General features: G+C 34.8%; 1 protein-coding gene across 1 annotated transcript in view; it reads left to right on the forward strand.

Annotated features, from left to right (window-relative positions):
* LOC150092400 (splicing factor C9orf78) overlaps nucleotides 1-23,148 on the forward strand; it is a 97,200-nt gene that overhangs the window by 69,037 nt on the left and 5,015 nt on the right. Inside the window, exons 7-9 of the mRNA XM_090414858.1 lie at nucleotides 5,136-5,264; nucleotides 17,530-17,663; nucleotides 22,480-22,590. Coding sequence (XP_090270984.1) covers nucleotides 5,136-5,264; nucleotides 17,530-17,663; nucleotides 22,480-22,590 — 374 coding nt within the window. The remainder of the gene's footprint in view (nucleotides 1-5,135; nucleotides 5,265-17,529; nucleotides 17,664-22,479; nucleotides 22,591-23,148) is intronic.

Raw genomic sequence — 23,148 nt, forward strand, 5'->3', positions numbered from 1 at the left:
TGGTTGAGTAGTTCATTCCTACTCATGAAAGCTACTGCTTTTGATTCATCCTCCCTATGTTTCATAGCTGTAGTAATGCAGTCTTAAAATGCATGTGTACTAATGAAAAATATGTTCATTCAGTCTTGATGAATTAGAACTGGTAGATTTTTAAGTGCCCTTCCCAAGAATTGAAATGTTCATTGTTCTTTAGTTCCCCAGGAGAGAGTTTTATACATCGTTGTTAGAGTAGTCAGAAGATTCAGGTATGATGAACAGCTTAGAATGAATTGTTGTTTGTACCAATAAGTTTTTTGACTTATCATTATTTTTAGGACACTAAAAGAAACCAGAGCACTGACATTTGATCCATCTAATTTTATAACATGCTGTAGAATGAAATCATATTTTGATGATTTTAGTTTGAGTTTTGTATCATATAATCTTCTTGACTTGTTTCAATAACTCACAGTGAAAATCAGACTCTGTAGAACATGTCAGCAAATCACCCTGAAATGGTAGAACATCATTTCTCACCATACAGAAATAGAATGCTGTTCATCAGGCTTGAAACTTTGTGCAGAATGTGTGCTACGTAACATACTAATTAACTGGAATTTCTCATTTCTGCCAATGTGTAGTAAATGCGAAAAGTCTATTTCGCATTTAGTATCAGAAACCAAGGGGTAGAGTTTGTTGCCTTGGTCAATATGTTGGGACCTCAGATTATAGGCGTTAATCAGAAGTGGCTATGAGAATCAGACATACTAACTGGTATTGAGTGTAAAGGATACAGTAATTTTAAGAAGGATAGATAGGAGGGGGGGGGGCATGCTGCTATTGATATCAGATGACTTGAATCTGGTTAGTGTTGAGATCTATTGTAGTAGTAGTAGTAGCAACAGTATTTCATGGCAGTGAATTTGAAGCCATGTGTGAGGTGGAATCTAACAAGATCAATTACATAGTCGGATGTTGTTACAGACATGGTGGATCGGTTGCTAGTGATGAAGAAATGCATCACCAAATAGAGACGATAGGTGCGAAAAGAGTAATCATAATGGGAGACTTTAATTATCCAAATATTGATTGAGTAGCAATAAAATCTCATGAGAAGAATGACACTGAATTTATTGAGCTGTTATGAGACAACTTCCTCAAGCAGCATGTAACAGAAGGAACTCAGGTCAAAGAGTGTTAGATTTGATTATAGAGTCAGAGGGTGTTTCAGTTAAACACGTACCTATTCTTCCTCCGCATGGTGACAGTGATCATGCAGTACTCACTTGGAAAGTGACTAAGTTTATGAATGTTCCATTCAAAAAAGGTTACATGCTGAACTACAAAGCAGGAAATTATGACCAACTGAGGAGTATATTGAGTTCAGCGGCATGGTATAGGTTGCTGAATGGGAGGAATATCGACATTGCATGAGAAGCATTTAAAAACTACTTAAATGATGCAATATCAGAATGTGTCCCGAGAGTTCAAGAAATAAATAGAATAGGAGTCAAATGGATGTATAATCTTATTAAGCAAGAGATTCATAAGAAATTCATGATGAGAAAGGAATACCTTGTGCATAAGTATGATGTCAGTAATGAAAATTATAAGCAGCATGCTAGAATAGTCACAACTGTTGTACAAAAAAAGCTAAGTGTGAGTATGAAAAGAAACTGGCTCTGCAAGCTAAAGATAGCCCACAAGAATTTTATCAATATGCTGCAAGTAAAAGAAAAAATGAATACAAAAGAATAACTCTTCTGAATGGAGATGGTGTGAGGGTAACAGATGCAGAAGATACTCATTGTTCAACTAATAATTACCAGAAGGTGTCACACCTTTTGGCAATTTGTATATGAAAATATGACTTCTGCATTATTTTAATCTTAGTATCACCTCTGGATCTGGCTCCCACTGAAGAGACGTCAATAAAGGTCGAAACCAGTCTGGGTAGTGACCCTTCCCATAATGCAAAGCATTATACATGTTCGCAAGGATGTGTTTTGCATTATGGGATACTAAAGCAAGTGATGTGAAGTCTTAACTTCCTTATACTTGGATAAAGGATTAAACCAAGTATATAATTTCTTGGTATCTTTAATTTATATCAGATGTATGAAGAGGAGGTATTAGAGCTATTGCATTCAGATTTGGGTTGGCAGTGAATCTCTCCTTTGCAATGAACAGCATGGATTTACTAAGGGAAGGTCATGTTTTAGTACCTTTTGCTAATGCTTTTGACAGAATGCATCATGGAAGACTGTTGCATAAATTTGATGACTAATAAATTGGATAAGAGGATGGATGGCTTACACAGATATCAAAAAGTGGTTAGGGGGATGTGAGTCTGCAAGATTTAAGGTAACTAGTGGTGTACCACAAGGATCAGTCCTTGATCCACTGTTATTCAATCTGTACATTAATGATATTGGGAAGGATTTGACAGGCAACATACAGCTGTTTGCTGATGATGCAAAGATATGTAGGATAATAAAGAATGCTTTAGGTAGTTTTCAATATTGAGACCACATATTAATATAGAGTTTATTAAAATAAAAGTTAAAAAACCTGACAAGTTTCATTCATCATAAGACTTACATCATGCATACTGAATACCAAAAACTACCTGCAGAACTGCTTAACCACAGAAACCTATGTATAAATAAAGAATGCAGCTGATATGCAGTACTTGCAGAATGATTTGAATAAGCAGGAATTGTACATGGGAAAATGTCAGTAAATGCAAACTCATGCAATTTGGTGTGATTAGATATCCAATATCGTATTATATATTGGTGTGATTAGATATCCAATATCGTATTATATGTTGGTGGAATTATGCTAGAAGAAACTGATTAGGCTCGGGATCTTGGAGTGTTAGTAGATAGCAAGTTGAAGTTCAGGGTCCATGTAGCAAAGATTGCAAATACATCTCAAAAGATAATTGCAGTGCTGAAACAAATTGCCACATATAAAGATAAGGATGTCATTTTGCCTCTTTACAAGTCCTTGATAAGACCTCACTTGCACTGTTGTGCACAGGTCTGGTTTTTGTTGTTATTCTGATATGGTGGAGAGAGTGCAAAAGAGAGTGTTAGAAATAATATCAGGATTATGGAATACTCTTTATGAAGACAGATTGAGAATTTGTAGACTGCAGACATTAGTCAACAGGAGAAAGAGCAGTGATATGATTGAGACTTACAAATTTCTGAAAGGTTCATACAGGATTTCAGTTGATGGAATTTTTCATTTTATGGAGGGTAGGGAAAGGACAAGAGGGCATCCTTGGAAGCTGAGAATGAATGTTGCTAAGAATGGGGTGAGAACTAGATTTTTCTCTCATAGGGTGGTGTATGATTGGAATGGATTGCCATTGGATGTTGTATATGCAGGCAGTGTGAATGAATTCAAGAATAAATATGATAGCTCATGCGTGTCGTATGTGGACTCCCTGGAGGTCTTTCTTAATAATAATCTGGATTATGCATTGGCATATTTCTTTTATGCCAATTATTTTAAAACCGCTTTAATAACTTATGTTTTTATCATATCCCCCTCTTTTCTATCAACTAGATAACTCCCAAGCCTTCAGGAAGCATTAAGTAGTCCTCTTGCAGCCTTGGCCACTCACCAGGATCCTTGCCTGGAGCCTTATGTCTCCTTCACTGCCTCTGTTTTTGTGAAATGTTAAGAAGAAATTCTTGTAATTTGCTGAGCCTTGTTTAGATCTCATTTATGCTCTCCAGCTGTTAGATTGTGGGTTCAAATCTTTCTGTGGATACAAACTAGCAAACAGGAGAAAGAGGGAGTGATGTGATTGAGACTTACAAACTTTTGAAAGGGTCATACAGGATTTCAGTTAATAGAATATGAATGTTTGTGTCCTTAGATGGGAGATGAATTTCATTATGCAACATTAGACCACCACCCTGCTTATTGCATGTGTTGAAGTTTCAGGAAATTTCTTGAAGTTCAAGCTCGATAGCTCCTTCACCCAATTTCTTATTGGATGATGGAACTATCTCGTCCTCCAACCAAAGGCTAAGTTAGATCTAATATAAAATTTTAATTTATATTAAAAAGGTAGTAAAAAGACATTCCTGGTTGTGTAATTTTAAAAGGTAGGGATGGCAAGATATTTGGAGCGGAACTTGATGAGCCATAACATACGAGAAGAGAAAGGTTCACAATTATGTGAATTTAAATATGTATATTCAATAGAAATGAAACATGAATAAAATCACTAAAAAAAAGATCGTGATTAGTGGAATGGATTATAGATTTTGAAAAATTAAGAATTAAAAATCTGAAAACTAAAAATATTGTATACAGAACTAAAAATATTGTATACAGCACAAAACTGACTATCAGTCAGTTTTGTGCTGTTCATCATCTAATGTTTTCCCACGAAATTCACCAAATCTGAAAATTTGGTTGCCTCACTTTACCTAAAATATGGGAGACTATTATTTTGAGACCATTAAGTTTCCATCACTGCACCCATTGGCGGTCTCTAGGGCACCAGTTAGGACTGTGGGATCCTACCTTTTATACTTGGTCTGTTTGCCTTCCTGCTTGTGTGCCCATATGCACATGCTTAGTTGTTTTCTTTGTATCCATACCTTGGTAACTAAGCTGAAATATTGATGTAATTTATTAGCTAAATAAATTTAGTTAGTAATTATCTCCAGATGTATTTTCTCCATTAAACTTCAATATGAGTGATAATCAGTGTGTAGGTATCTATACTAAAAAATCAAAGGATAGTAGAAACATTTAATTCTTTTATTCTAAAATATGTATTTTATTATTATGTTTAATTAAACCAGAATAGGTCAAAACAACATGAACAGAACATATTTCTCAATACATTAAACACACACTCAAAACAAAGATTTTTTTAAACTGGTTATCAATTTACTATTTTTTATATTCTGGTCAAATGTCAGTTGATATGTTGGTTAAGATTTAAGAGCTTGGAGGTTCGCTTATCAATTCAACATATGTATAGTATGTATTTATATATATGTAGTTATGTGTAATATTTTTTCTTAAATAATTCTTTAGCCATAGAAGAATGGCTCCTTAATGTTTAATACTATTGTATTTGTGAACTATGAGGTCTAATTTCACCCTTTTTTAAATTCTAGTACTATGAAACCAGAAGATGTTCTTTTTGAGGTGCCTGAACATCTACGTCGATCATCTTCCAAAAAATCTGAAGAAATGTTATCCAATCAGATGCTGTCTGGAATTCCAGAAGTCGATCTTGGAATAGAGTAAGAAAGCATTTCTCCTTGTGATTCTTGAAAAGTGTATTCAATTATATTAAAGATAGTTTTTTTCTTTAATTAAAAAAAAAATATTAAAACATCATCATCAAATTCCTGCCATGTACCCACAAGGGGTGTACAGGATATGATAGTACTACATGAAAAAATTATATCATTACTAACTTCCTATCTACAATTTTCCTCCAAATCAGTCTGTTACTTGTCAAGACTCCAATATTATCAGATCTTATATTTCTGTCGTCTAAGGCACTTTGTACCGTATCAATCCACCTATATCTTGGTCTTCCTCTGGGTCGTTTTGCTGCCAACCTGGCAGAGAACACTTGTTTTGCTAATCTTTCCTCGCCCATTCTGTTTAGTTGACCATACCACCTGAGATTAGCTCTGCTAACGCATTCCTGGATGCAGACAATGTCAAGTTCTTTCTTAATATCCTCATTTTTAATATGATATTGCCATTGCTGCCATCTGTTCACGCCTCTAATCTTTCTCAGGACTCTCATATCTGCGGTCTCTAGTCTTTGGTCAAGTGTTTTACTTCTGACTCAGCTCTCAGATCCATAAGTTAAAACTGGTTTGAACACTGTCTTGTATACAGCTAATTTAGTGTTCCAACTAATTTCTCTCTTATTCCATATGAATTTATTCAATTGACTTCCCACCATACCACCTTTGCTGATTCTGTTGTCTATTTCCATATTTAATTTACCATCTTCAGTAAAAATCGTGCCTAAGTAGCTGAAATGTTTTACTTGTTCCACAGGTTCTCCATTCACAACACAGTTGACATTTTCCATGATTCTGCCTATTTTCATTGTCTTTGTCTTTTTATTGCTGACCTTCATACCATATCTATTACAACAGCTATTCAATTTAGTCAGAGAATCTTGCAGACTTGTAGCGGATTTATTTAGAAGTATAACATCATCCGCATAAAGCAAAGAGCTGACATTAACATCTCCAATTTTGATATCATGTTTAATACCACTTTCCTTCATAATGTGATCCATATAGATAATGAATAACAGAGGGGATAATGTACATCCTTGTCTCACACCAGATTTAACATTAAACCATCTTCCTGTACTTCCTTCAATTCTAACTGTTGACTTACAACTCAAATAAAGACTAAGTATTGCTTGATATAATGCTCCATTGACACCATATAACTGCAGCGCATTGAATAGCTTCTCTCTTCGCACCTTATCATATGCCTTTTCCAAATCGACAAAACTTAAATACAGATCTTTGTTATATTCCCATGCTTTCTCAACTATTTGTCGTAAAGTGAAGATCTGATCCTGACAGCCTCTGTTTGGCCTGAATCCAGCTTGTTCTTCACCAAGCTTTTCTTCCACAATTCTTCTCAACTGTTTCTCAAGTATACTTGCATAGATTTTGCCAGGAACACTCAGTAGGGAAATACCTCTGTAATTCTCACATTCAGTTTTATTTCCCTTTTTATATATGGGTACTATGAGAGCTCTACTCCAATCATTGGGAATTCGTCCCTCTGTCCAGGCTTTCTGAACTATGCAGTGCAGCCACTGTAAGACTCTTATACAACCATACTTCAGCATTTCTGGTCGAATATCATCTATTCCAGTTGCCTTTCCACATTTCAAGCCTTTGATGGCTTTTTCTACTTGAAGTATGGATATGTATTCCTGCCTGCATGCCTGGTCAGTGTTTTTTACCACTGTGCTGTCATCACTGCTTGCTTCATTTAGCAGTTTTTTAAAGTAATTACTCCATACTTCAAGGATAACTTTTATTCCAGTTTTCATATCACCTGTATCATCTCTAACTCCTTTTACAGCACTCTTTCCTCCATTCCTAAGCTTCTTCAACAACCTCCAAAATATTTTGCCACCTTCTTGATATTTATTTCCTATATTCTTGCCAAAGTCCTCCCATGACTTTTGTTTAGCTAGGTTTACACAGTGTTTAGCATGCTTGCATTTGTCTCTATATTCTCTAAGAGCACAGGCTGACTTATTTGACAGGAACTTTTGATATGCTTTCTTCTTTTCCTTCACTGCCTCTTTAACTTCTTGTGTCCACCAGGGAGTTCTGATTTTTCTATCCTTGCAGACACCCTCACCACATGCCTCTCTGGCTGAATCAGTCAGTGTTTTCTTGAAGGCTTGCCACTGAATCTCCAAGGTTTGGTTCCTGTTCTCAAACTCTTTCATTTTTTCTTCAATAATCTTTGTGTATTTTAGTCTACAGTTCACATCTGAGAGCTGCTCAACTTTTATTCGCTTTAAAACTTTCTTACATATCATTCTTTTCAATATGAAATTCAATTTTATCCTGCTCAAGACTAAATAGTGATCACTTCCAATTTCAAATCCTCTGTACACTCTGGTGTCCTGCACCAGGGAGAAAACATCACTATCAACAATAACATAGTCAATGAGACTTTTCTTATTCCTAGCCTCTTCTCTCCATGTGAATTTGTGCACATTTTTATGTTGGAACATGGTGTTAGTAATAACCAGTCCATGTCCTGAGCAGAAATCCAACAGATATTTGCCATTATTATTAGCTTTGCTCTTTTCTCCAAATTTTCCCAAAATATTTTTGTATGTCTCACAATCATTTCCTACTCTGCTATTTAGATCCCCAACAAGGATCAACTTTTCATTTTTCATTGTGTCAGTTGCTTTTTCTAAAGCATCAAAAAATTCCTCCACTTCTACCTTAGTAGAACCTTCTGTGGGACCATATGCACAAATAAGTCTCATTGTCCAGTTCCCCATTCTCATATTTGCCCACATTACTCGACTTGAGACTGACTGCCATTCAAGAAGATTAGCCTCGTATTTTGTGTTGAATACTATGGCTACTCCTTATTTTCCTCGATTGTCATTGCTTGAATATAACATTTTGTATTTATTGCTCAGAAAGATCTCCTCGGTTTTTGTCTTTTTTGTTTCAGTCACCCCTAGTATGTCGATCTGGTACTTCTTCAATTCCTGAGCTATCTCCATTTCTTTGCCATTCAGGCTTCTTACGTTGATAGTACCAATCTTTAACTCTGGTGATGTTGAGTTGGGGTTTGTTTTCAGATTTGTTCCAGTAGCTGACTTTTCGCTGTTCGCCCTGGTTCCCTAGCGAAAACAACGGGGGCCTTGTTTAACCGGGCGACGCCCCAGCCAACATGAAATTTTGTCATGTTGTACCATCATTTTTTTTTTTTTATTTATTTTGGCTTAACCAATAAGAATACAATTTGGTCGGCTAAATCCCAAATTGCCAACCCATCCTCGTTCGTTCAGTATCCAAGTAGATATCCAACAGGGTGCACGACGAGAAGGTGAGGATTGGACATTAGGTCAGAAGCCCTGGTCTGTTCTCCGCATTCCTTTAAAGGCTATGTGGAGGTCTCCTCTCAGTTATACAGCTTCGACCCTTAAGCACCCCTATTAAAACATCATACAAGAAATAGAAGAATATTAGCAAAATTGGCTACACCAAATAGAAAGGATGAATAACAATAGGATTCCCAAACTAGCATATAAATATAAACCTACAGGAAAATCAGGAATAATTACTTAGCAAGATTGCTAAATATAATAAGCATTGACAACATTATAGTAGAAAACATTCATGGGGAATGTAATCAGGAATTCATATTAATACTTGAGGTAAAAAAAAATATCATCAAAAACCTGAAATGTGGAAAGGCAGCTGGAGTAGATAATATTCGACCAGAAATGCTGAATCACAAAGACGCAAAAAGTTTTACAGTGCACTGCATTATTCAGAAAGCATGGTCAGAAGGTTGAATTCTGGATAGAGCTCTCATAGTAACCATGTATACAAAGAAAGGCAAATAAAACAATGTGAGAATTAACTATAAAATATCATGCATGCCACAGTAGATAACTTTTTAATATGTAAATATTTCATCTTAATTATAAGACATCGCCAGTACAATTATCAAACAACAATAGGAACTAAATTCAAAAAAACATTAACACGCATGCTTAAATTGGAATCCTTCTACGTATACAGTCATGTATTTATGGATTAAACCTAATTAGGCTGTAATTTAAATTCAAATATAACAGATAAATTGTATATGTTACCGCTAAAGCTCGAAAGCCGTTAATGTGCGGAATCGAGAGTTTTCCGCATTTTACCTAGGTAATGTGCACATTAACGGCTTCCGTATCGTTAAAGTTCAAAAGTTTGTTTCTCTCATTTCCTTTCCCCCTCTCCCTCCACTTTTAGTTTGGTTTCGCCAGTGTCATATGTTTTGCAAATTCATTTCCTTAATTGTAATAATATTTTAAACTATTTGATTCTTTGTATTATAGTTTTTTAATTGATTGATGATTGATTCTATCAACTAATTTGTTGATTGTTTGATTCTTTAGATATCGAAAAATAAATAAATAACATTATGTTAATTTAAGCATACAGAAACGCTGCTGTTGTTCCAGCAAAGATCTTATTTTCACTTTAACGAGTGCCTAGTAGGTAATGTGCAGATTATCTAGGTAATTTGCAGATTACCTAGGTAATTTGAGAAAAGAAAAATTTTCCGCACGTTAACGAATCACCCTAGTTAATCTGCACAATACCTAGATAATCTGTAGAATAACTGATTTCTGCACTTTAGCGGTAACATATACACTTGAGGATAACAATTTCCCAGACTTTCGGAATAGTGAGAAATCCATTCTGATTAAGATTAGGTCTATGATGCAAGGCTTCAGTACTTTCTTTATAAAAATGTTCATGTTTATATATGGATCCATGTAATAGTTTAGTGTTTTGCCATTGGATCCTGTGATTAACGTTTTCAATTCCATGTTGTGCAAGGTCAGATTTGTGACGCTTGATGAGACAGATGCGGTCATGATGTTCAGAGATACGTTTATAGATCTTTCTGTTTGTCCATAGTAAGATAAGTTACAAGAACATGGTACTTCATGTATGCCAGGTATCATCATTGGTGTAAGTTTATCTTTTGGAGAAGGTAACAAGTTGTGAATTTGGTTGATAGGTTTACAGGTAGCAACGAGTTTGTATTTTTTCATGTTTGATAATTGCACTGATGATGTCTTATGATTTAAATGTCATCATTTAAACATTTAAATCGAATGGACAACAGCAGACTCCCAAAAATATTATACAGATACAAAATAAGTGGAAAGAGAAGAATCGGAAGACCAAGAAAGAGATGGCATGAGACCGGAACAGGCCACTTGGCCTAAACTCCATGTTAGGAAGAAGAAGATGTCTTATGATACATAAGATGAAATATTTCCGTATTAAAAAATTATCTACTGTTGCTTACATGTTATTTTATAGTTACGAATACTCCACAAGTTTCACTATACAAGAAATGTGAGAATTAGATGTTCTCCATGGAGTGTTCCCAATTAAAATTTATGCAAGCATACCTAAGGATAGGCTAAGAAACATTGTGGAAGGGAAACTGGAGAAGGACAAGCTAGGTTCAGGTCATATAGGAGTTATCAGAATAAGATTTTCACTATCATGAGAATGTAACAAGGATTGTACCTAAGTATCGCAGATCTGGATAAAGCATGCAGAAAGTTGACAAGAGAAGAGCTTTTCAAAAGCATTACAATTATATGAGGTAAAGAGGAATGTTATGCAGAGCAATACATAGTCTATATTTAAGTTGTAAGTTCAGCAGTTAGAATTGAAGAAGTACAAGAAGGTGGTTGGATGTAAGATAAGGGTGCACATTGTCTCCACTGTTGACTTTAAATTTTTTAGGAAATGACAACATATACTGAAATATTAATTAAACTCAGCCCCACAAAAATCCACTGTCTGCTATGCTACTTAGATGATGTGTTCGCTATTTGACCACATGACTTAGACACACTCCACAACTTCCTAACACACTTAAACAATCAACACCCCAGAATCCAGTTCACCTTGGAAAAAGAAAACAACAGTCTCCCTTTTTTAGACACTGATTACATGCTAGACTGATGGATCCCTGGCTTTTTCTGTTTACAGAAAACCAACCTATACAGGAAGATACATTCACCAACAATCACACCACACCCCCTCACAACAATATGGGATTATAAAAACTATATATAACAGGGCTAAATTAATCTGTTCAGACAACAATGCCCTAACTACTGAACTTAACCATAATCCTTCCTTAACACCTTCTTAGCCAATGGCTTCAACCCCAAAAAAATTCAGAAAATATTAAAACCAGTTAACCACAACCTTCCCCCCCTTCTTAACAGAGTTTACACTAAATCTATCACCATTCCGTATATCCAGGGCACATCTGAAAAGGTCATAAAAATCCTAAAAAAATATGACCTGACTATCTGTTACAAACCACATAAGAAATTGGCATCCCTTATCCGCTCCACCAAAGACCAGCCACACTCCCTACCTGCTGTATAAAAAGTCCCTTGCAGCTGTAAACTGTCCTACTACCAAACAGGCAGGACAGCTAATATCAGGATTTCTGAGTACAAAGACTACATCAGGTTTCACCAACACAGCCACTCAGGACTTGCAGACCATGCACTAGATTCCCACAACAGAATATGCTGGAAGAAAGCCACTTTACTACACGGTAGCAAATATAAATATGAAAGATTGTTCTTGGAATCAGCCTCAGCTCTAAAAATCTTCCTAAATCTCAACAAATTTGGGTGCATGAGACTGACCCAAATTTGGGAAGCTTGCATCCTTAGAACACCAGCCCAACAGCCAAGACAATCCAGTTTAGCCCGCTAGAGGGCACCTTTAGGACTCGAGCATCAACACCAGTTGCCTTCTTCAGCCTCATTTGCTCATTGTTAATGCCTGCATGCATATATCATAGTTTTATGTTCCCAGAATATGGCAGTATAACATTGCCGAAATATAGGAAGGTATTGATTAAAGTTTTTTAATTAATATTTTAGTATATGTTGTCATTTTCTAAAAAAATTTAAAGTCGTGTAACCAATGTATAAGTTTATCTACAAGAATTATGTCTCCATTGTTGTTAGTCATCTATATTGATTATCTTATTAAAGAAAGTGGTATTAAACCTGATATGAGAATTGCAGATATTAAATCCTGCTTTGTTTAATGAGGTGATCTACTAATAAATAAATCCAGTGCAAAACTCAAGAATTCTTTAACTAAAATCAGCAATAAAAAGATCAGAATCATGAAAATATGCAGGTACATGGAAAACAATAAAATATTTCAGGTATTTAAGCACTGTTTTTAGTGAAGATGGCAAATTAAATATGGAAATAGATGATAAAATGTTGTCTATTTGTGTGGAACTGATGGCGTCATGGCCAAATGATATTAAAAATGAAGATATTACAAAGGAGTTTAGCATTTACTCGTATTCAAGAATGTGCAAAGCCAATCTAAGGTGGTATGGTCTTAAACAGAATGGGAGAGGAAAAGTTACTAAAACAGGTGTTCATTGCCAAGATGGCAGGAAAAAGACCTGGAGAAAAGCCGATATCAGGGTAGATTGATGCAGCCAATATCTCATATCATATATATATCATATATATGAGCTCATATATATCAGATCATATATATCTGCTTAAGACAGATATATATGATCATCATCAAATTCCTGATATATACCCTCAGGGATGTACAGGATATTGATAGTGCTACATGAGAAATTTACATCATTACTAACTTCCTATCTACAAATAGACAGACAGATATATATATATATATATATATATATATATAGAAAGTTTTTTTACCTTGGGTATATATTATGTTAAAGATGTATTATTTGGGTATATATTATGTTAAGTCAGTTTGCAGCTGCACGCAGTGCAACTCGTTGCCTCTTTACAAGGAGGACATTTAAGGAGAACAAGCTTTCTCCTTAAATGTTCTTGTGATTACAACTTCCAGTTATTCATGAAGAATATTGGTAGGTTCATCATCATAATGCTAATTACAGATGTAGACCATATTGGTCTATTCTGGTCTCATTATCCATCTAATATCCTCTTTTGAGTCTACCCAGCCTTCTCTTTTCAGTTGTTTTATATTTTATTATTTATAATTGTTTAGTTTTTCTTCTGTTGATTTTGTTTTTAGTTCTTTTAAAATATCTTTGTTCCTTTTTTGGTGTAATAATGTGTATTTTGCAGTTCCTCTCATGAATCTTGTTTGTTTATTGCCCAAATTTCACTGCCATATAATAATGTGAGCACTGCTAAAGTATTGTATATTTTCAAGTGTGTTTCTTTTTGTACTATATTTGGATTGAGTGTTCTGTTTATCAGGCCTATAATTTGTAAAAATTTTCAAGTTTTTAATTTTGTCTTTTTCTCCTTCATATAATATTTCACATCCAAGCTAACTGAAAATATTTATTTGTTCTATTATTTATTATTAATAACTATTTTACTTCTAACTGGAGTTTGTCCACAAAATGCCATTGTTTTAGTTTTATTTATGAATATTTTAATTCCAAACTGTTCTACTATAATGTTTAAATTATATGTTGCTCTTTGTAAATTGTCTTCCTTATCTGATATTATTACCTGATCATCTGCAAATAATAGCATATTTATTTTTGTTATTCTGGATTGTTTAAGGTGTTTCACTGTATTAATATTTGATTAATATAAATATTGAAAAGTGCTGCAGACAGAGGGCATTCCTGTCTTACTTCTTGGTTTATAATCGTTTTCAGACATTTTTTCATTTATTTTTATTTCATTATCTTTGTATATATTCAATATTGCATGTAGTGAAATATTAGGTATATTCTTTGTAATATATCAAACAGTATATATCTTTTTACTTTGCCAAATGCTTTTTTGTAATCTATAAACAAAAAGATGAGTTTCTAAATTAAATTTTTTTTTTTCTATAAGTAGTTTTAAACAAAAAGCTGCATCCATTGTAAAGTGTCCTTTTCTAAATCCATTTTGACATCTTAATAATATTTTTTCATTGTATATTTTCAATTTTTCATTAAGTATTCTACTAGTCATCCCTCGATTTTATGTCCGTTTGAAGATATGTCCATGATCCCATAAGAGAATAAATAACATTTTAGACTATACTTTTAAACAAGACACAAGCGGGCATAAAGTAAAAAGGTTTCTATTTAGCAACAATGCATCATGTGCAGTGACAACAGTACATTCAGCGGCAAGTTCAGTTGGCAATCAGCACGTGTCTTCAAGAGTTCCTTTGTTGATTTTGTGTTTGAGAAATAGGTTGTGTGTTTATCATTAAATGTTTTGCGATATTTTGTGCAATATGGCCCCCTACACACCCAATCAAAAAACCTAGTGAAGAATCACAGAAAATTGCAATTGATCTTGAAACAAAGCTGTGAGTTATAAAGCAACATGAAGCTGGTAAGCCCATCAGTGTGATTGCACATGACTTCGGATGGTCTCATTCTACAGTGACGGCCATTTTGAAAACTAAGGATAAAATAAATAGTCGTAATCTATTATAATAAATAAATAAAATAAATAGTCGTAATCTATTATAATAAATAAATAAAATAAATAGTCATAATAAAATAAAGATAAAATCGTAGAGGCTATGAAAGGATCTGTTTCCATTAAATTGACAATAGTGATGAAGCAAAACAAGGTCCTATTGGTGATACGGAAAAGCTACTTGCATCATGGATAGAGGACATGAACCAAAAGCGCATACCCCTTAGCATTATGACTATAACTGCTAAGGTACTAAGCCTCTTCAGCATGTTGAAGGAGAAAGCAGGGTGCGATTACGACTATGAATTCAACGCTTCCTTCAGTTGATTCATGAGATTCAAGCAGAGTTTTGCGCTGCAGAATGTGGAAATGTATGGTGAATCTGCAAATGATGAGAAGCCTGGCAAGGAGTTCGTGGAGAAATTGGATAAAATTATTTGCCACAGCAAATAATTAATATGGATGAGATTTCCTTGTTTTGGAAAAAAATGTCTAAGCAGACATTCATCCACCAAAAGCTAAAATCTATGCCTGATTTCAAAGCTCTCTTAAAGATGGTATTACGATTCTGTTAGGGGGGTAATGTGGTTGGATATAAACTGAAAGCATTTGTGATATATTGCATAGTGAGAATCCATGAGCCTTCAAAAACATTAGGAAGCATACTCTTCCAGGTCATTATCGAAGCAGTAAGAAGTCGTGGATGACTCAAAAATTGTTTGAGGATGCCTTAATCAGCACTGTTATGCGAGTGAAATGGAAAACTATTGTGTGAAAGAAAATGTTGAATTTAAAATTTTATTAATTCTAGATAATGCTCCAGGTCATCCACCTTACGTCGGTGATCTTCACCCCAGGATCAAGGTCACTTTTCTCCCTCCAAACCATACTTCATTGATCCAACCAATGGATCGGGAGGTTCATTCTTTCAGTGATTAAAGCTTATTATCTACAGAGAACTTTTTCACAAAAACCATTTCTGCCACTGAAGGAAATGATCAGACTCTGATGCTATTAAAAATATTTGCTGTGGTTTGGATTGAAGTGACCTCTTGAAACAAATGAGTGACATATGGAAAAAGACATTAAAAAGGTTTGTGCATAATTTTGGAAGTTTTGAAAAAAAATGAAGACCTTTGTAAATTGAGTGAAATGGTGGACCTAGTAAACAAACTGAATCTCGAAGTGAATGATTATGACAGCTCAACTTATAGAAAGTGCCCGTGAAGAGTTGGTCGAACCAGAGGAACAATGTGTTGCAGAAGAGGAAGAACGAGAAAAGGAAGAGGAAAAAGAGAAACAAGAAGAGGTAATTAAACAATTCACAGTGAAAGGCCTTACAGAAATGTTCTCTGAAATTAGCGATGTTCTCAAAATGGCTGAAGACATGGGCCCCCAATGTTGAATGCTACTTATTAGTAGAAAGGAAATACATAATGCGTTTGTTTGCTGTAAGCAAATTTATGATGAAAAAAAGAAGAGGAATAAGCAAAGCACATTGAACATTTTCATCAAAATAAAAACAAGGTTACACCAGAAGAGTTGCAGCCTCCTTCACATAGGGAATGTAATGAAGGTGTGATTGTGGAGGAAGATTTTGATTATTCTCCTGTTTTATAGTGGCAGTAACACACGGTATAGTTTTATAAGGTTTAATATATAAGTCTTATAAGGTTAAATTAAAATGACAGTATACTTATTACGGTTAAGTCTCTAACCCCTATAACTGTTGATTTAATGTATCGATGTACATCGTGCCTGAACGGAACGGAACCCCAATGCAAGTCGAGGGATGACTGTATATATTTTGTAGCATGTATTCAATAAACTAATACCTCTGTAATTAGCAGGTTTTGTTTTATCCCCCTTTTATAAATATAGGTATTACTATGCTTGTATTCCATTCTATTGGTATTTGTCCTTTTGTATATATTTTATTTAAAAATTTTAATATTCTCCGATGAAATTTTTTTCAAGCAAATTTATATCGTACAGAGTTTATCCCATCTTCTGCTGATTTACCATTTTTATTTTACTGAGGTTGTCCTTTAATTCTTTCACTGTTATTATATCATTTAAAGCATTTCGTAAGTTTTTGGTGTTTTTTTTGATGTTAGTATTATCTGTCCAAAGATCTGTAAAGTAATCCAAGATTATTCTTTTAAAACTATTTCGCAATTTATATTTGCAGTTTCTTTTATATCTGCTTTCTATTGATATGTTACATCATAATATTGGTAGGTTCTTTTTTTTAGCCTTTGCTCGTGTTACTGGCAAAAATCCTTAATCTTCATAAAGCATTCTTCAAATTTCATATTTGTCATCATATCTTGAAATATTCAATTTCAGAATAAGGAATAGACTTTATAACTAGTGAAAACTTAACTTTAGTCATCAGTAGTTGCTTTTTTTTTTTCTTCTTTCATATCAAGAAATAATGGCTGCAGCTATTGTGGACAGTTTGCAGCTTTCTATATACCAGTTTCTGTAAAAATATATTCACATCAAAGTACTTTTGTCCCAACCGAGCAACTAACACTTCAGAAAAGCTTATACCAGTTTTGACATATAACATAATGGAACATTTTCATATTTTGATGGCGGTAGCTAACTGATTTTGTAGTTATTGCAATTATTTAATGAGAGGGAAATTGTGTATTTGTATTTTTGTATGTATTTTGTGAAAGAGATTGATATGATTAGTATTTTCTGATGTGCTTATTAGTGAAATATATCTTCATGAGCATTGAAGATGTTAAAAATGTCCTTTAATCAAAATTATCTTACAGGGAACGGATCAGAAATATTGAATCTACAGAAGAAGCAAAACAACAACTTCTGAGAGAACGAATGACAAAGAAAGAAAGTGGAACTTCCTTTGTTCCCAGCAATATGGCAGTTAATTTTGTTCAGCATAATAGATGTAAGCCCATCATTTTTGTGATTTTAATTAAATAATATTAGTTTTTGATTTTACTTAACATTGATCATCAGGTGTACTGATAATTTGTTTTACTGACACACAGCATAAACAGTATTTTTATGCACATCTGTAACAAATCCCTTAACTTTTACATTTTTGGTAAGTGATCTTGATTCTTTGGTTGTTTGAGGGTCAAAGCTTGATAAGTAGAACCTAGTTATGTGCACTTCATAACTCTGTAAAGGTGTCTATAACTTTATTAAGTTATAAATCATTACATGTGCTCACATTAACTGTCACAGACCTAGGATATAATGTGATAGTAACAACTACGAATGTTCCAACATGCATACAGTAACGAATTATTATATGTTACAGTTGTGAAGTTATCAAAAATTTCTAATATGTGTAATTAATTGTTAATAGGCTTTTGTTGTGTAAAACTAATGTACCAGTACCCCTGATGATGTAAATCTTATGACTTATGAAATTAGTTGGATTTTGATTGCTTATTTTTATGAAACTCTTTATTTACATTATAATGTGGTCTCAATACTGAAAACTTTCTGCAGAACTGTTAAATCACTTATTACATTGAGTTACATTGAGTGATTACATTGATTTTCTTTAGTTTGCCAATGAGTCTCAAAGGTTTGATTCTTGTATTCAAATTCTTTCAATTTTTCTTGAATAATATTTATATATTTCAATCTACCATTCACTTCTAAAAGCAGCTTGACTTTGATTCTGTTTAAAACTTTTACATAATATTTTCTGTTCAATAGAATATTTAGTTTTATTGCTTAAAACTAAATGATGATTACTTCCTATTTCTATTTCAAATTCCCTGTATATACTCTTATATCCTGATATAAGATATTGCTTTCATCAATAACATAGTCAATGAGACTTTTTATTTCTCATGTGTTCTTTTCATGTGAATTTTGCACATCCACATTCCAGCATAAATGCTGGAATATGGCATTAGTGATGGCTGGTCCATATCCTAATAAAAATCCAGTAGATGCTTGCCATTCTTTTTTTTCCAAATTTTTTCCAGCATCCAGCATGGTCCAGCATCAGGTACCTTGGCAAACCCGAAGTACCTGATGCTGGACCATGCCTTACTTAATGTAATATACATCTGTTATATTATCTGTAGACTGGTCCCTCCCCTCTTTTTTTCCTTTCCTTCTCTCTTTTCTTCTTGCTCCCCCCCCCCCCCCATGCTATTAGCGTATTTGAGGGCTAGGGGTGAATCTTTCCTATTTTGCTATTTCATCTTATGTGGAAAGGGCCTCTGCAACCCTACCACTTTCTTCTTGCAGTGACTTCACTCCAAAATGCTAATATGGTTGTGCCTAATAACGCATCTCGTTCTGCATCGGCTGTCACGCAGAATAAGCAGAGTTGCGTTCAGGGCTTAGGCAGAGGGCCCTGTTCGAGAAGTATATTACAGTCTCCATCAAAAGTCAGTGATACCATGAATGAGCAACACAGAAGGTATAGGATTAATCTTAGAAAGGAATTTTACATAGGCACATGGAATGTCTGGGGTCTACAGATGAGTACTCTTGAGATTGTCTGTAAAGAGATGGATAGGTATAAAATTGACATCCTGGGAATTACAGAGACCAGATGGAATGGAGAAGGTCACTTCGAAAGACAGGATGGTAAGCTAGTTATTTACTCAAGTGGTGACTCAAAACATCATGGGGGTAGCTGTGATACTGAAGACAGCTCAGGCAAGAAGCCTTCTTGGTTATAACCCCATTAATGATAGGATACTCTTTATTAGACTTAAGAAGAGAGTGAGGAATTCTATGAACACTTACAAACTGTTTTGGACTGCCTACCAAGGAGAGACATACTGTATATCTTAGGGGACTTAAATGCAAAAGTGGGAAGAGTATGAGAGTCAGGCCAGAGTGTGTAGCGTTTGGTCTGGGTGTAAGTAACACTCATGGTGAAAGACTGTTGGAATTTGCCCGTGCTAACAGATTAGTTGTTACCAATACCTGCTTCCAGAAACATCCACGATGGACCTATACTTATAATATATCTATATATTATAAGTATAGGACCTATACCTATAACTATATCTAACATTGATAGGTCAAGGCACCAGACTGGTTATATCCTGGCTCTTCAGCGGTGGAAGACAAGCATCTCTGATGTGCATACTTGTCCTGGAGCAGATTGTGGTACAGACCATCAGCTAGTAAGAGCCAAAGTAAGACTAAGACTCCGAAAACTTCCAGGTCAGGCACATCCCACTAGATTGGATGGTAGAGTAATTCCTAGTGGATTCACAGAAGAAACATCAACTCGGTTGGATGATTTTTTGGAGACCAATGAAGAGAACTCACGAGAAATGCTTTGGGAAGGAGTCAAGGTGATAATACAGGATACAGCGAAGAAGTATCTCAGCCCAATAAGAAGACCAAGAGACCCATTGATATCAGATTCAACATGGGAACTAATCAAAAGAAGGCGATTGGAAAAACAAAAAGACACAGGGACTGAAGAATACAAGAGATTACACAGAGAAGTCAGAAGAGCCATCAAGCAGGACAAGGAAAAGTTCTATACTAACAAATGTGAAGAAATAGAGTTCCAGATGAGAAGGCACAATTATAAAAGATGTTTCATTTAGTTCATGACTTAAAGCACAAGTTTAAGCCTAAATTGAATGTCATCAAAGACAGGAATGGATCATTACTAACAGAAGAGTTGGAAATCGAAAACAGATGGAAAGAATACTGTGAGGAACTGTACAGCAGAGTGGATAAAGAAAATGTGGAGCCCTCCCACCAGGAAAATTTTGATTTGGAACCTCCTCCACTTAGGCATGAAGTTGAAAGAGCAGTTAAGCAGCTCAACAGCAATAAGGCCCCAAGTGCAGATGAAATCCCAGCAGAGTTAATTAAGGCCACAGGGGACTGAGGGATAAGAGCATTTCATAGATTGATTACAAGGATATGGGAGACAGGATCATGGCCTAGAGACTGGAAGAAGTCAGTTTTCATACCACTACATAAGAAAGGTGATATAAAGGCATGCAAGAATTATAGAACTATTAGTTTGATATCTCATGCAAGCAAAATTTTATAGAAGATCATGCTAAATAGGATTGGGGCCAAAGTTGAGGCAGAGATGCCCAAGGAACAAGATGGTTTTAGGAAAGGTAAGGGCACCAGAGATCAGATCCTTTGCCTTAGACAGATCATAGAAATATATAAAGAATTCAGACTCCCTCTGGTAATGTGTTTCTTAGACTACTCTAAAGCTTTTGACTGTGTTGAGCATGTGAAACTGTGGGAAGTAATGAAAAGAATGGGTTTTCCTCAACACACTATCAGGTTGATAGCCAACTTGTATAAGGAGCAACAAGCCACGGTAAGAACAGGTGTTGGATTGACTGACTGGCTTCAAGTTGGAAAAGGAGTTAGGCAAGGATGTTTACTTTCTCCTCACTTGTTTAGTATATATGCGGAGGACATCATGCGTGAAGCATTGGATCAGCTCAGGACAGGAATTAGGATAGGAGGTAGATTGATCAGTAATCTGAGGTATGCTGATGATACAGTACTCCTTTGTAATGACAGGGAAGAACTAGGACTAATTCTTGACAAAGTTAACAGATCAGTAATAACAGAGGACTTCAACTTGATCCTAGCAAGACAAAGATTATGGTTCTCAAAGGAAATACAAACAGAGAAGCTCTTGAGAAACAAGTGTACCTTAATGGAGAAAGAATTGAGGAAGTCAGCAAGTTTGAGTACCTGGGATCCATTATTAATGTGAAGAATTGCTGTTCAGAAAAAGGTTAGGAATGGCTAAAACAACAGTCAGAGACCTGTCTAAAATCTGGAAGGATGGATCTATCTCCATGGAAACAAAGTTGAGGATTTTAGATGCAACTGTTTTTCCAATAGCGACTTATGGATGTGAGACTTGGAACCTAAAGAAGTCAGATAAGAAACGGATATCTGCTTTTGAGATGTGGTATTACAGAAGGCTGTTGAGGATATCATATACTGAAAGGCATACAAATGAATGGGTGTTAGAACTTTAAGGCTCTTTAAAAATATTGACAGAAGAAAGTTAAAATATTTTGAACACATAGAAAGGATGGAAGGAGGACTTCTCAGAACAGTAATAGAAGGCAAAGTTCCTGGAAAAAGAGGCAGGGGCAGACCATCAATGAGATGGATGGATGACGTGTACGTGGAGTGACTGATCTTCAGAGAGTTGAGGCCGCCAGAAAAGCAAACAACAGGACTACATGGCGAGGCCTGGTGTGGCACATCACCGAGCATCGGAGTGACCATACGGCATCTGTAGATGCCCAGTGAAATGAAGAAGAAGAAGATGGCTGGTCGATATCCTATATAAAAATCCAGTAGATGCTTGCCATTCTTTTTTTTCCAAATTTTTCCAAACATACAGAAATGAATACCAGACATTTCTGTATGTCTGGTATTCATTTCCTACTCTGCTATTTATGATTTCCAACAAGAACCAAGATTTTTTTTTTGAAAGTGAAAATCCCAAAAGTGGACATACATGCATGGTGTACAAAACTATTGAAATTATCCTTATTAATCAACGTTCATATAGAACTTTTTTTTTTTCGTTTTAATTTGGAATGGTGCTTTAAGTATAGTTTCTTGTTATAAAAAAGTAAACCTGAAGATTATACATATGTACTATGTTGTATTGTGTTGTTTTAAGACCACCCTTTCTTGTGTTACAATAATAAAAAAACTGATATGGTGCTATTAGATACATTTTATTTTTTCTTTTTCTCCAGTTAACATGGAGGAACCAGAAACTCCCAAGCCTAAGAGATCAAAGGAAAGAAAACCTCAGCCTGTTGTAGTCATAGGAGATGCAGATAACCCACCTCTTTTAGGAGTGTCAGGTACTTTTTTTTTAGTAACAAAAATTTAGCAAAGTGAAAAGAACACAAAAGACATTATGAGAAACAGTAATTATATCCTCAGATAATTAAGAATAATACTGTGATGAAATTTTTGCCTAGATAACAAAAATTAAATCTTTACTATTCAGAGTAAATTTTTGGAACACTTTTATATAAGAAATATTGCTAAGCGTGAAATACTTTATTAGCAAAGGCAGCATAATAAAAGCGAAAGAACAGTTAATTGCTCGTATACTAACAAAGAAACAGGAATCCCTTTGACTGAAGGAGCCAAAAGTCAGAATTTGGATGGATACAATGAAGCTCAGCTGTTCTTAAATTTTTTAACTGTCATTAACTTTTAATTTAGTGTTTGGGGGGGAGGGGGGGTCACTGTTTTTTTTCATGTCTTCCATGAAATGTGTATGAGAATTGGGAGTTTTTAGTTTGTTTATATTTCTATTAGCGAATGTTAAAATATTAACTTTTTTTCTACATTTTCATTATCTCATCTTCTCTTTCACCTGTTAGGTGCAATGATCATGGCCAAAGTAACTT

The sequence above is a fragment of the Typopeltis vanoorti genome, chromosome 26, assembly GCF_054136105.1.
Source record: "Typopeltis vanoorti isolate ZY-2024b chromosome 26, IOZ_Tvanoo_1.0, whole genome shotgun sequence".
In the NCBI taxonomy this organism is placed as follows: Eukaryota; Metazoa; Arthropoda; class Arachnida; order Uropygi; family Thelyphonidae; genus Typopeltis; species Typopeltis vanoorti.